Source organism: Pseudonaja textilis, chromosome 2 (genome assembly GCF_049901715.1).
Source record: "Pseudonaja textilis isolate UNSWEBS1 chromosome 2, rPseTex1.2, whole genome shotgun sequence".
NCBI classification, from domain to species: domain Eukaryota; kingdom Metazoa; phylum Chordata; class Lepidosauria; order Squamata; family Elapidae; genus Pseudonaja; species Pseudonaja textilis.
This window is the reverse complement of record NC_141991.1, coordinates 175,048,381-175,062,815: the sequence shown is the minus strand read 5'-3', so window position 1 is coordinate 175,062,815 and position 14,435 is coordinate 175,048,381. Positions and strand designations below refer to the sequence as shown.

At 38.7% G+C, this 14,435-nt stretch overlaps 1 protein-coding gene across 6 annotated transcripts in view; it reads left to right on the top strand.

Moving 5' to 3' along the window:
- The window catches only part of KIAA1958 (KIAA1958 ortholog), a 64,368-nt gene that overhangs the window by 35,388 nt on the left and 14,545 nt on the right, over window positions 1-14,435 (top strand). For all 6 annotated transcript variants that reach the window (XM_087926523.1, XM_087926518.1, XM_087926522.1 and 3 more), the window contains one exon: window positions 2,493-3,673. In XM_087926523.1, coding sequence (XP_087782649.1) covers window positions 2,518-3,673 — 1,156 coding nt within the window. In that variant the 5' untranslated portion in view covers window positions 2,493-2,517. The remainder of the gene's footprint in view (window positions 1-2,492; window positions 3,674-14,435) is intronic.

Genomic DNA, 14,435 nt, shown 5'->3' with positions numbered 1-14,435 from the left:
CTTTAAAATTTCCAATGATCTGCCAGGCTTAGCTTTCAAGATACTAGAAGAGGCTGTCTGAGACAGACAGGAATGCTTAAGGAGACATAAAATAGAAACATGGACATGGAGCACAAAAACATTTTCTGAACACTGAGAATGTGACAGTTATGGCATGACATTCAGTTCATTTCTTACCTCCAGAAACAATTGCTAGTCAGTTACAGTGCAGATAAGCTCTAGGAAATTTTTAAAACTACCAGAGAAAGCTTTGGCTTATTATCCTAAGGCAGAGTGCTCAATAATTGAGGTGCAGCTATAAAGAATACCTTGTCTCTTATCAATTAGATCTCCATCTCAGTTATGGCATGAAAAAGGACTAGTCTGGCAGATATTAGGGTGCTTTTTCTATATTCTCCCTTCATATAAGTGATTATTATCTTGATTCTTCATTCATTCTGTTCTTTTCAGTCATGCAGAAACAAAAAAAAAGCTAAGTTCCTAGCCATACAATAGTTCCCCCTTCAAAAGTACTAATGATAGTACAAATCAGTGAAATGTTGGAAGTGTTATCAGGTACCTGGATCATACTACCATATGTGGTGGACCTGGGCAGAAGCTAAAAGATATTGGACTAAAATACAAAACAACATATAGATTTAAAGGCTGAGATATCTTTATTGGGGATTTTGCCTGAAAACTATAGCAACAAAATAACGTATTTGATTATTCATGTATTAACAGCAGCTAGAATTGCATTTGCTCAAAATTGGAAAAATGAGAAAATTCCGATGGAGGAGGAGGTGATTAAGAAAATAATAGAATGTGCAGAAATGAGTAGGTTAACATTAGCAAGAAGAGAAGGAGTATTATAAGATTTGGGATTTATTTTATGGATGGTTAGAAAGTAGAGTAAGAAATTAAAGGATACTGTAATAATGATATACTGTAAAAGATCATTTTGAATAAATTATAATATAAATATAATTTAGTAAGAGTTGGGATTTGCTTTCAAGAGTAGCTGGAAACTGAAATAAAAAAAAGCTAATGACATTGTAATAATGATATAATAGGATATATAATGTTGATTAGATGATAATATGAACGTAAATTCAACAAGAAATGTATACAAATATTATGTGCACAAGATATATGTACCCAGCTGCCACACTGTATAATTGAAAGGTTTTATTTGTTGTTTTTGTTATTAAAATAAAAAACTTTTTTAAAAAAGAACTAATGATAGTACCCTGTTTCTCCAACAATATGGCCTCCCCCAACAGCATGTTTTATAGGCATGAAATGAAATTAAGCCCCTCCCCCCAAATTAAGGCCTATATTAAAACATGCGAAATGGGGAGGAATGGTGTGGGGGGGGTTGCCATTAGGAAGTACTTTTGTTGCACACCCGGATATGGTGCTGCCTGCATTGACACCCGATATGAAGTGCCCCACCAATGCCAGGGTCAACATCCAAGCCATTGCTGCCCGCTCGCCCGAAGATGCAAGGGGGGGGGGAATTAAGTCACCCCCCAAAAGATGGCCTAGCCATTTTTTGGGGGCTCAAAAAAAAAAAAGACCCGGCCTTATTATATGAGAAACACGGTAATTTTGTGGGGTCTTTTATGACCCCATAATCCCTTGCATCAGAGTGGAGTCGGAACAACAGAATGGAGATGAGTGTTTACTGGTCAGATGACCTTCCTGTCACCAGTGCAAAGTTCGCTGCAGATATTTTCTCATTGTGCCCAGAGAGAGAAATATCTGCCGCTACCCAGAATTGAATTCACAGCCTCCTCATTGTGGGGCACCACTAGACCACTGTACCATTCCAATGATAGCATTCTTATGTGACAAAAATTAAGAAAATTATATATTTGTTACTTCAAAATGTTCTACAATCTAAGTCTGATCTTCTATAGCTTCTTTGAAGTAGTTTGAAATGATTGGTCATTTATTTATCATTCTGTCTTTGCTTATGATATTCAGGGGATGTAGGGAAATATCTTCCATCAATTAAATTATTCATATAGGTAGTCCTCGAATTATGATTGAGCCCAAAATTTCTTTTGCTAAGTGAAACATTTGTTAAGTGAGTTTTGTCCCATTTTATGATCTTTCTTGTCACCATTGTTAACTGGATCACTTAACAACTTAACCTTGTTAAGATAGTAACAGAGTTGCTAAATGAATCTGGCTTCTCCACTGAGTTTGCTTGCCAGAAGGTTACAAAAGATGGTCTCATGATCCCGGCACACTGCAACCATCATAAATATGAGTCGGTTGCCAAGCGCCTGAATATTTGATCATGTGACCATGGGGAGGTTGCAGTGGTCATAAGTGTGAAAAATGGTCATAGGTCACTTTTTCAGTACCATTGTAACTTCAAAGGGTCACTAAAAGAACCGTTGTACGTCTAGGACTCACCCGTATTTTGTGGAATATGTATTCTAATTTAAGTACAGACTTTGGTTCTAATGCAGTTCTTTTTTTTCCTTTCTTTTTCTTCCAAGGAACAAAGTTATTGAGTGATGCACCATGGAAGACTGTCTCCATACATCTTCCGAAAACCTTTCCAAGCTGGTCAGTTGGGCCCACAGTCATGGTACCATTTGCAGCCTCATTCCAAATTTAAAACACCTACTTTCAGAGGGTTCCCATGGCAACCTGACAGCTATGTGGGGCTGCAGTGCAGGCCATGCCTATCACTGGCCGCTGACAGCTACTTGTAGGGCTGGCTCACAGGAAAGGGTTTGTTTCCAGGATAACAGAAGTTTCAACTCTGATAGCCCCAGCATAATCGGCATGCCTTCAGACCCACAAGCCAGCCCAGTGGAACGCTATCCGGGGAGGTCAGGAAAAGCAAAGTTGGACTGTAACAGAACCAGAGATTCCTGCGATTTCTCCTACTGTAGTGAACCTTCTGAATTGGACGAAACAGTGGAGGAATACGAAGATGAATCTAATCTTTTTGACATGGTCTGTGAGTCCTCGGTGACCGACGAAGATAGTGATTTTGAACCTCATCGTCAAAGGTCTCAGATAAATTCCCTTAAAAGGCCCGGCCTGTCTTCTTCACTGCATTTGGACTCTCAGTCTCAGGTCATTGATGGAAGCAGCAATGATGTTGTTTTAACCAAAAAAATAAAGCAAGAACTCCCCGAGGATTATTATATTGTGGCTAATGCCGAAATCACTGGTGGCATTGATGGCCCTGCATTGTCCTTGACACACATGTCAAAACCTAAAGGTGGAACCTCCTATCCTGTGGCATCTAAGTTAAGTTCTCACTCCTCTCCTTCCCTCAGTGCTGACTTTGATTTACAGAATGTTTCAGCCTCTTCACAAGTTACATCAAGGCCAGTGACCCAGAAACCTCCCAGACTCAATCAGCCATCCTCAAGCAGAAGGCCTGGTAACATCTCGACCGCAAATCCTCAGGTGGCCCTCCAGGTGCCTGCCAGCACTTCTAATTCTGGCAAACCTATCAGCATTCCTTTATCAGCCTTGCAGCTTCCTGGGCAAGAAGAGCTGTCGGCCTCAGAAGATCTCCTCCAACCAGGCCCAAATCAAATTTCCAATGATGTAGCATTGTCTCCTTCTGTTAGCACAGAGCCGGAAGTTAGCTCTAGCCAGCAGCAGCCGAGCACTGCTCCCAGCACAGTCACTGAGCCGGTGGCACAGACAATAGCAGGTATCAACATTTCGAATGTTTGTAATGATTATTTGCTTGATGCATTTTTTAAAAAAATCATGGTACTTTTTTTCCAGAAGTTATTTTTTTAAGTTCAATTGCTAATTGGTTAATAGTGGTGATAGTGATGGTAGGAATACCATTCCTGTTGAAAACTTGAGACCATAAGGAATCAAAAACTTACCAGTGTGATTTGGAGCCAAGAGAAGTAGTACATAGCAATAGCACTTATATACCGCTTTATAGTGCTTTACAGCCCTCTCTAAGTGGTTTACAGAGTCAGCCTATTGCCCCCAATAATCTGGGTCTTTGTTTTACCAACCTCGGAAGGATGGAAGGCTGAGTCAACTGTGAGCCGGTTAGGGTTGAACTCCTGGCAGTGGGCAGAATTAGCATACAATACTGCATTCTAACCACAGTGCCACCAGGGCTCCTAAATACTAGATAATAACTAGCTAATAATAGATTTATTGGCCAGAACAGTAACCTACCACATCCTAATCACAGTTTCTAATACTGTTATAGAAAGGAATTATGTCTAACACAGTATACACATTATATTGGATCTTTATGCACATCATTTGTTTTCTAAATGTATTCATGGTTCCTAGAAGATAAGAACTTCAGGTAGATCATATATCAGTGCGGGGGGGATTCAAATTTTTAACAACCGGTTCTGTGGGCGTGGCTTAGGTGGTGGGCATGGCTTGGTGGTCATGTGACTGGGTGGGCATGGCTTGGTGGTCAGTGCGACTGGCTAGGTGTGGTCAACTCAATATCACTCACATCAAGGCATGCATCTCCTCGCCTGGCCTCTCATGACTGTGGGGATGCTGCAACAGTCGTGAGTGAAAAATGGTCATAAGTCCCTTTTTTCAGTGCCATTGTAACTTTGAATGGTCACTCCACACAAGCAGACTACCAGCAAAGGAGGGAAAAACACTCCAGAGACGTTCCTGAGACAGGAAGTCTAGTCCTGCCAAGAATGTCATAAGGGTTAATGGAGAGGCAGTTTCTGTAAGCAACACCAGAATGTTTCCTTCCTGCCTTCCTTACAGGATTAGGCCAGTAATTTCTTCTAACAACCGGTTCTCTCAACTGCTTAGAATGTTAACAACCGGTTATAGCGAATAGGTGCGAACCAGTAGAATCCCACCCTTATATCAGGGTTGCACACCCCCTGAAATGAGTTGACAAAAACACAGCATGGCTTACCAGAAAGAATTTCATTAGATTTCCCAAGGAAAGGGATATCTGTACCTACTTTGTGAAGAAAGTTCCTTTTTGCACTGCCAGAACTTATATCAGCTTCAGCCTATATCTCTGTTCCTGACACTCTGGTTAGATTCAGACAAATTTCAACTCAAGCAAGAAAAATGTGAAAATGTTAGCATTCCAAGTAAACCCTCATTAGAAATAGGAGCATCAGGGTTTCTGAGTGCCATTAAGCAGGGGGTTGTTGGTTGGGTTTTTTTTTTTAAAGCTATTCCTCTTTATCCTTTAAAATAGTTGTGAAATATAGAATAAAAGACAAAAGCAGGGGAAATGGGAGGATTACAAAAAAAAAACCCACATTTTTGTCATAAAATTTTGTCAATGAACCAGAATAGTTATACTAAATCTCATCTGGTAGCATAACTCGTTTTTGTTTCTTGAAACTTAAAAACAAGAATGCTGATGGGAAGCTTTTCCCCAGTAGAGAAGGGCAGGCAGATCAACATATTACTTAATGTACCCTACCTTTCACAGGACAGTCTTCTGCCTGAAGAGGTCCTATAATTCAAATTCTGGGTAATTCATGTTTGATCCATTGATAAGAAGAACCACACAAAAGGAGAACAGCAAGAGTTGTTGATCACCAATCATGAGATGAAAAACAAGCAAGGAAAATATTCAGGGGATCATTGTCTTTCTCAATAAAATACAGTGGCATTTCTATTTAAGATACAGCAGCCATTTCTGTATTTGCATCATCCAGAACATACAAGTTACCCAAAAATGTAATTTTGGTGAACGGTTTTTGGTTTTTTTGATTAGTTAAGATGTGATTAGCCTGCTTCCTTACTTTTTAAACCTTGCATTGCCTGTTCTAGAGCAACTTGGCCCAAACAAAATACCTTGCACAAATTTAAGTTACTTTGAAATTTAAAGTAGATAACAAATTCCTACTCCAATAACTAATTTAGGGGTCTTTAAGTTAGAAAAAAATATCACATGAACATTTTATTTATTTTTATCCCACTTTATTATTCTTTTAATGAATAATCCAAGGCAGCAAATATATCCCTTTCTCTTCTACTTTCCTCACAGCCACAACCCTGTGACATGGGTTGGGCTGAGACAGAGTAACTGGCCCAAAGTTGGCTTTTATGGCTAAGGCAGGACTTGAACTCGTGGTCTCCTGCTTTCTTACCTGGTGCTTTAACCATTAGGCCAAACTGGTTCTTACTATTCAATTTAACCTCTTTTGATAGGACAAAAAATAAGTGGTGACTGAAAGCCAAACGAAAAGAGAATGACAATGAAATGGTGGCAGGGTGCGGGGAGTGGGGGAAGTGAGACAGTTCAATGAGCAGATGAATATGAATGCATGAATGGATAAAGTAGCTATACATGTGAAATCATTCTGATTCTCCCTCTATCTTTGGGCGGGGGGGATGTTTATGAGGAAGAGAAGTAGTGTGGTATTATAAAAGTGATGAAAAGGGCACATTCAGTGCCTTCAGAGAAGGGCATTACTCAATTGTCCTGTAGTTCTGTATAAGAAACCTTTTACTGAAAGCAAAATGTATGAAAGAAGTAGTGGGAGAAGAAGTTACAAATGGAAAGCAACACGGAACTCTCTGGAAAGTCCTGGCAAAGATGGCAAATTAAATTTTACATGCATTCCAGAAACACTGCTGTAATTTTATTGGATAAGGATGTTTCTCCAAGTTATAGCAAATACAGTTAAAAGAGGGGTAGTTCCACTGTTCTGAAAGAAACAGTGCTCCACTCCTTCTTCATCCAGTCCCTGCCCCTATTTATGCTGTCCTGCTCTCTCCCTCCCCCCCCTCTCCCTCTCTCCCTCTCTCTCTCTCTCACACACACACAACTACGCTTTAGTGGATTTATTACTATTCCCATACCAAAAACCCAGAACTCTCCCAATTAAGTTTCCAGCCACAAGCAGACCAATGCTAGTCAACAGAGCAGTGGCCAATGAGTCCACAAAGCACTTGAAAGTTTCCCAATCAAAATAAACTCACCAGGCAAAATTAAATCCACAGTACTGTACAAGAGGGTTCACGGGGCAAGAGTTCACAAGGGCACAATCCAAACCAAGGCAAGAGTCACAACGATCAGAAAAAACACAGCTAGGAAATGAACATATTCCCAGCATCACCTCTATCTGTCTGCTGTGCTAAATAGCCAGCTTCTGGTTCAGCCCATTAAGAAGGGCGAGGCTTTCTCCTCACGAATAATCTGGCTGACCTTCTCTGCTCCTGTCTTTTCTCTGCCCTATATGTTCTTGGATCAAGCGCAGAAGGCAGTTCCTCTTCCTCATTACCGACTGGCTGCAGCTGTATGCTTTTTCCACCTAAACCTTTAGGGCTGTCCCGCTGCAAATGTGTTTGAGCCAAATCCCTCTCAGGCGGCTGCTTGGAGCCATTGACCAATTTCCCTCCAGATATGCCTGGAACTGGTTCATCTTCCTCCAAGGTGACATCTGGAGAGATATCTAAGGAAGCATCCAAGGGAGTCATCACACTATTCTGGAAGGTTATAGAGAAAGTGATTGGTCTCCACATCCAAACCAGTAGTGGGTGTGGCTTGGTGGGTGTGCTTTGCATGCAGAGGGTTTCCTACTAACCTTGTCCTGCAATCCTGCACTGTCCCTGTGTCTTCAGTAGCTGACGCACGGCAATTGGCTGTGCAGCGCAAAGCAGCTGAGGTTGAAAAGCAGGAAATAAAGGTCAGTATAGAGCCGGGGTGTCATGCCCCTGGTGGAGACTGACTCTGAGGGAGAGGAGGAACAGCCGACAGGGAGTGAAAGTGTGGCTCTGGAGATTGTGGAGGAGGCTGGGGAAGGGCAGAGGCTGGCTGGACAGTCAGAGGAGGACCCAGGTCCATCTTCTCTCCATCCTATGGCACGCAGGGAGGAGAGGATAAGGGAGAGACATGGACTACTGGGGAGGAGAGGGCCTTGATCCTCTTCATGGGCTGCAACTGTGATAAGTGGATAAGAAGACAAACGTGTATGGGCGAGTGCTGGAAACAAAGCTTAGAAATATCTCTAGTTTATTGTTTTTCTCTGAGTTTGGTGTCCTTCCCAATGTGTGTTCTGATATCTGTGGACATCTTCCAGCCCTTATCTTGCCTGGCATGTGTTGTTTTTTACTCTTCATAATTTAAATGGCATTTCCTCCTTCTTGTAACTGCTTGTGTGGGAGTTTTTTTGTCTCCAGTCAAGGATATTTTGAGCTTGGAAGCAAAGTGAAGGCATAAAAAGGGCTTCACCTGTTTTTTGTGACTTTGTTTATTTTGTATCCCACCCTGGGTCATCACACGGGGTGGGTAGGAGAGCCAGCAGCTGATTGTCGGAGCTACTGGTTCGGCTGAACTGGGCAGAACCGGTAGAATACCACTACTGGTCCAAACTAACAGATTATCCAAAACATTTTCAGACCAGAATATAGTATTGAGGCAGTTTTGGTCACATACTGATGACCTCTTTTGGGGTTGGAATGGGATGATGCATCCACCCTAACTTTTCTTGATCACTTTGTGCCCTTTAATACTGTTGACTACAATATCCTGGCTTAGGCTATCAAGGATTGGCGCCTTTACACTGTTCTCCATTGTTCTAGTTGGTGTTGGGGGTGAGTGAGCTGGTCTGAGGCCCTTGCTTTGTCTTAGGACTTCAGTCTCTTCATTCTTCTTTTTCATATCTTCATGAAGCCATTGGGAGAAGTTATCTGTCAGCATAAGATATATCAATAGTATATCAATAGTAGGATATTATTAATGCTTTGTGGTAATCTGTAATGAATCTCTTTTTCCTAGATTCTTATTGTTTTGATTTTATTCTGAGGGTCAGGGAGTAGAAAGTGGTGGAGGTTTCTATTTTAGCATTACAGTCTGATTCAGTTGAATTTTTTAAAGTTTAATATTTATTTTAAACTGGTATATTTAAAAACTGAATCTTATATGTAGTGCCCTTGTCATATAGAAACCATTAATTGCAAAACGTAAAATGGCTGTGGACAATAATTGTTTTAATTATTTATAAAACAGAATCTTCACTTAAAGTTTTTGCTTTGGGTACCTCCAAGTCAAACATTGAGAAACTGTTGAAGAAAATGTGATCCATTAAAAACATTAAATGTTTACTTTTTATATTTCATTTAGAATCCTTCAATTGTCTAAAATAAAAGTTCAGGTAGCCAACATCCATTAGAAACCTTTTAATGCTGGAAATAAAAATTCACTATCAGTTTTATAACTTTGATTATCTCAGTAGACATAAAATATCTATTCAATATATATTTAAAATTTGTTCTTAGCGTTTTTTTTATAAATGTCAAGGAAATAAATATGTTTCTAGTCTTTGAACTTTATGTTTTTATTAACCAGAGGCAATCATTAGATACTTTCTGTGAAAAGAACAAAAATCGGTAACTTTCAAAAGACTTGTCTCTTAGATGTATTCAGTTAATTTATGAAGAAAGCTATGTCTGTAAAAACAATTATTATATACAATTTTATTCTTTGTATATAGGTCTGCTTTTTTTAAAAAAATCCCATAAAATCAACATAATGGTGAATTAGCCAGAGATTTAGGTAATTCTACGTAGGTTCTACCAATACTTTAGGTAACTTTAGACTCAATTGAAATTTAGATGGAAATTTGTATTACTTAAACGGGTTAATTTGAAGGAATTCTTTCAATGGCAAAATGCAGTGTTTCAAAATATCTTTAGCAAACCATGCTGTGATACTCTGAGAGAGTCGTCTACCATCAGGTTTTATCCTGTTTGTATGTACTCGTCTTGCCATATTTGGAATATTTGTTAAGTGTGATTGCCCAAGAATAAAAGTTATATCTACTGACATTTTTTTTAATTCTACACCTGAATAAAGGTGCAAGAGCTTTGTTTTCTACTGCACACAAATCATCTATTATCATCAGGCAAAGTACAAATGGTCCTCATTTAGTAACCACAGTCGGGACCAGCAACTCAATCATTAAGTGATGGGTGCCACTAAGTGAAACCACAATGGTGGTTGCAATCTTACTTCAGGTTTACAGACCTGTAGCATTCATAAATGTAGGATTGGTTGTAAAGTCACTTTTTTTCATCATGGTTACAATGAAAAAAATGCTGCCTGCGGTACCATAGTTGCAAATTGAGGAATTTTGATTTATAATTCAGATATTACTGAGTTTTTCTTCCTGACATTTTTCACATTTGGTTATCTGACTGGAGATGCTTTGAAGTGGCTATATCTTGAGACCCACAGATTCCTCACACATACACTGTTAAAACGGGTTTATTTATAAGAGTTGCTTCATTCTTTTGGGTATCTGTAATTTATTTATTTATTTGAAATAAAAAGTGGGTTATTGATCTGGAGCATTTGGGAACAGGGCAGGCTATAAATTTTAAATTTAAGTAGCACAGAAGTCCCTCCCCCAAATATATCTAATGTTGTAAGTTTCCCAAAGTTGTCTGTGACGAGATAGGGGGCAACCTAATTTAATAAATACATTTAATAACTAACTAACTAAATAATTTAAATTATTCTGGATGTAATTATGCAGGTTGATCCAACATGTAAGAGTTATTTCACCTTATGTAAGATTGTCCGGAAACACTTTCTTTAAAAAAAATGAAAATCCTTACTTCTTTGCTAAGGCAGGTTTTGAAGGGATCCCCAATGTCATATCCAGAGAGATGTGTTCAAATGAACAATTAAACTGTTGTGAATGAATCACGTTTGCACTGAGTCTCCCTTGTGTATGAAATAACAAGTTTAGAGAACTGGCAGTCATTCAGCCTAGCTCTGCTGGTGAGCCAAATTTAATATGATTATACTATATGGAATGGAAGGGAGAGATTGATTTTTTTCTTTTTTTTCTTTTTGGTAATAAAGAGAAAATTAGTGTTCAGACAAATAACAAGAAATAATGAGAAAAAAAAATCAAATTAAACTTTTATTTGAAATGCACTAGGCTGGCAGAAACGATTAGGCTGCCTGTATAGTGTTACAAGTTTCAGTACAATAAAACCTGAATATATATTATAGCCTGTTCTCCTTCTCTGTGTTACAGAGAAGTTTGGCAGCCAACAGTCCTATTTCTTGTAGGTTGCATCAGATTGAAAAGTATATTTCCAAGAAGGCAAACCATGGAGTAGCTTAGAGAGCAGACATATCATGTTGTCGTATTGTTTAACAAGCTCCAACAAAGTACTTTCTCTCTCTTTGCTGTCTCTTTCTCTTCATTTAGTGCTTGCAGATTTCCTTCACCTTCCAAGGCTGTATAGTATACTGATTATCCTGTAAGAATAGCTAGAAATATATCCGTTTTCCTAAAAATCATGCTTGTTGAATGCTAAAATATAACTGTAGTTTTTCAAAAGAAAAAAAAATGATCCCAGAGTCATTTTGTGATATAGGAACATCTGTATGACCTGCAGGGTGAGAAAGTATTCTGCAGAATATATGAAATGTTGCATTATTCCTCTCCATCCAGAGCAATAAAATTTGTAACCATCAAACCCCAACAGATTGCTGTACACCTGTTGGAAGAACCAGTGGTCTACTCAATTCTGAGTTGTGTTGATCTTCTTGGAGATCAATAGACCTGTGTTTCAAATATGGGAATTTAAACAGAGTAGTTCTGTAAAACAGGTAGTAGGGACTTAATGAGCATATGACCTCTGTTGCAATGTATCCAATTGCCCAGGAAATCAATATTCCCATTAGAAAACCAAGCACAATCAGGAGAGGCCATAGAAGCCAGACAATGATTCTCTTCAGCAGCCAAGTCAAAAATGGCAATAATGTCACATTTGTCTACCAATCAGATGGGAGAAAGAATGTGCTCCTAACAGACTTAGGTGATCAGTAGGACCTGATCCCTGACAGCATCATCCTTGGAAGAGTCATTGAGATTTAGTAGAGTGTTTATACCATAAAACATGCATTAAAGGAGGAAAATTATAATTTAGAATGCTGAGCATCTGCATCCAGATGTCTCAGCAATGAGCTGGGGATGAGATGGAGGTGATATCCCTTAAAAAAAGTTTCACAAGACAATAAGCAAATCTTGAAGATGAACCTTTGATACAGTGGAAGATTCAAATTTCTCATGCTTCTAAAGTGCACTGTATTGTCCCAATTATTCCATAAATTAATTCTGAATGCTCCTGGACATTTTTAAAAATGAAACTGTTAATAATTAGTTAACATCCCAACCAATCACCGTTATTGCTATGACATTACCTAATTTGATTCCTTGGCATGGGACAGGTTACAGTACAGATCAAGTTAATCGATAACAATGATTTCCTAATTTATAGTCAATTAAAAATAATAAAGTAAGGTAGTAGTTAGAAGGACACTGCCTCCATTTTGCGAGATTGTAATGACTGGCATTAAGGGATATACTTTGGATACTAAAGTTGTGAAATTTTCTTTAAAGAACAGATAGAAGCATTTTTTGCAGTTGTGTTCCAGGTTACATATTGTTTGGGGTTTTTTGGCATTAAATTGTATTTCTCACATTCCTGCTTTGAAAAGCAATAAAAAGGTCCATTATTCTTAGCTTTATGTTCTATCGGATGTTGTCTCCTGTTTCTCCTCCATTTCCCACTGTGCACTTATTTATGTCACTGCTAGTAAACCCTGAGTAACAACCTAAATGTGCTGGGATTTCCATATTGGACATGGGTGAATATATGTTCTGCTTTCTTTTAAAGTTTTGTGAATTACCTTAAGTTCCTCACAAAGTAGGCAGAGCATTTTATTGATATGGTTTATCAAATACATAAATTAAATCCTTCAATTGTCCCATAGTTTAGGATATTGTTGCTAGATATGTTTCTCTGCGAATATCTCTGGAGATTCTCATTCATTCAGATCATGGTTGTCCCAAAAGTGCTTTTCCAAAAGGCAACTGGAGTTCCTTTATTTTTTTTCTGTGAAAACATTTCACTTTGCTTTTCATTCAAACCCAATCTTCAGTTGGGTTTCTGTGAAAACTTTCTATTTTCTTTTGCTCCTCTAATGCAGATAATCATCCCATTTCCCAGCCTTTTTCTCTCTGTGGGATTTGTCCTCTATAATTCACTTAATTTGATTGGCGCTTTGGGGAAATGCGTTAAGAGTCCCAGTTTTGCTCTTTCACTAAAATATGAATGTGCATCACCTTGTATCAAAAAGAAGGCAAATCACAGGCAAGCCGGACTACTTATATAATGTTTAAATTTATTTTCTTCAGTTCAAAGAAATACATGAAAAATATCAGTGGGATTTTGTTGTTGCAGCAGGTCCTAGAACTAATAGCGTAGCACTTCAGCTGGAGAGCTTTTCAAATAGATGCTTTTCCTCTGCACAGATTACATTCCCTAGTGGTGCAGTTGAAGAGTCAGAAATTAACCCAATGGTTCATTTCTATGCATGAATTTTATGAATTTGGTTATGAGCTGACTTGAGTTGTTAGAAGGCAAGATATAAAAGATTTGCATAAGTAAAGGAAGAATATACTGGATCGATCTGCAGCAGTGTTTCTCAATCCCAGCAACTTTAAAACAGGTGGACTTCAACTCCCAGAATTTTGAGAGTCGAAGTCCACATGTCTTCAAGTTGCTACAGTTGATAAAAAACCTCTGGTCTACACATTCTTCTATGATCCAATGTTCTGTCCAACATTTGAGAAGCTTATCAATGCAACAGGAATGGAATCAAATCATTCCTCATCTGGAATGATTCTCAAATGTATCTCAGAATCTGTCTCACTTCCCACAGTTTATTTGAGAGCAGTGGCTCCCAACCTTTTGGGCACCAGGAATTGGTTCCATGGAGAAAGATTTTTCCACAGATGGTGTGGTCTTGCATGCCGCCTGCATCTCATGGATGGGGCTTCGCTTGGTTGTGTGGCCCAGTTGTTGGCATGCCACAGACTTGTGCCGATCCATGGCTTGGGGATTGGGGACCCCTGTTTTAGAGGACCAGGGACCGCATTCCTTAATAGGACACTCTTTGTTATGTTTTCCTGTTCCTACCGTACTTTCTCAGTTTAAATAATCTGATAATTGTGTTGAAGAGAAAGCCAATGCATTTAAAAGCCAGTGATTTGATTTGATAAAATGACATGAACGGGGGGAAAACATAAATTCAATAATAGCAATGTTTTGTAGCTTTTATCTTCTCTAAGAGGTGAAAATTGAAGTTCCTTGGGAAGTTCATATGGTATGGTATTCTGTGCACTATGAGAAGCTGGCAGCAATAGCTCACTGCACATTATATATTTATATTCCTGTGGATGTAACAGATAAATTAGAAAAGGGTATCTATGATTTATTGCATTTGGCAATACAATCTTTAAAAAAAAAAGTATTTACAGTCTAAGGACGGTATATGTCTTTCTTAATAAGTAATATATCAGCTGAGTCCTGTCAAGTTCCATCGAAAACCCCAGAATGTGATTTACTAGGTTAATTACTGCCTTGCAGCTTCATGCTGCTAAGCCTGAAATTACAATCCGCATTCTAAA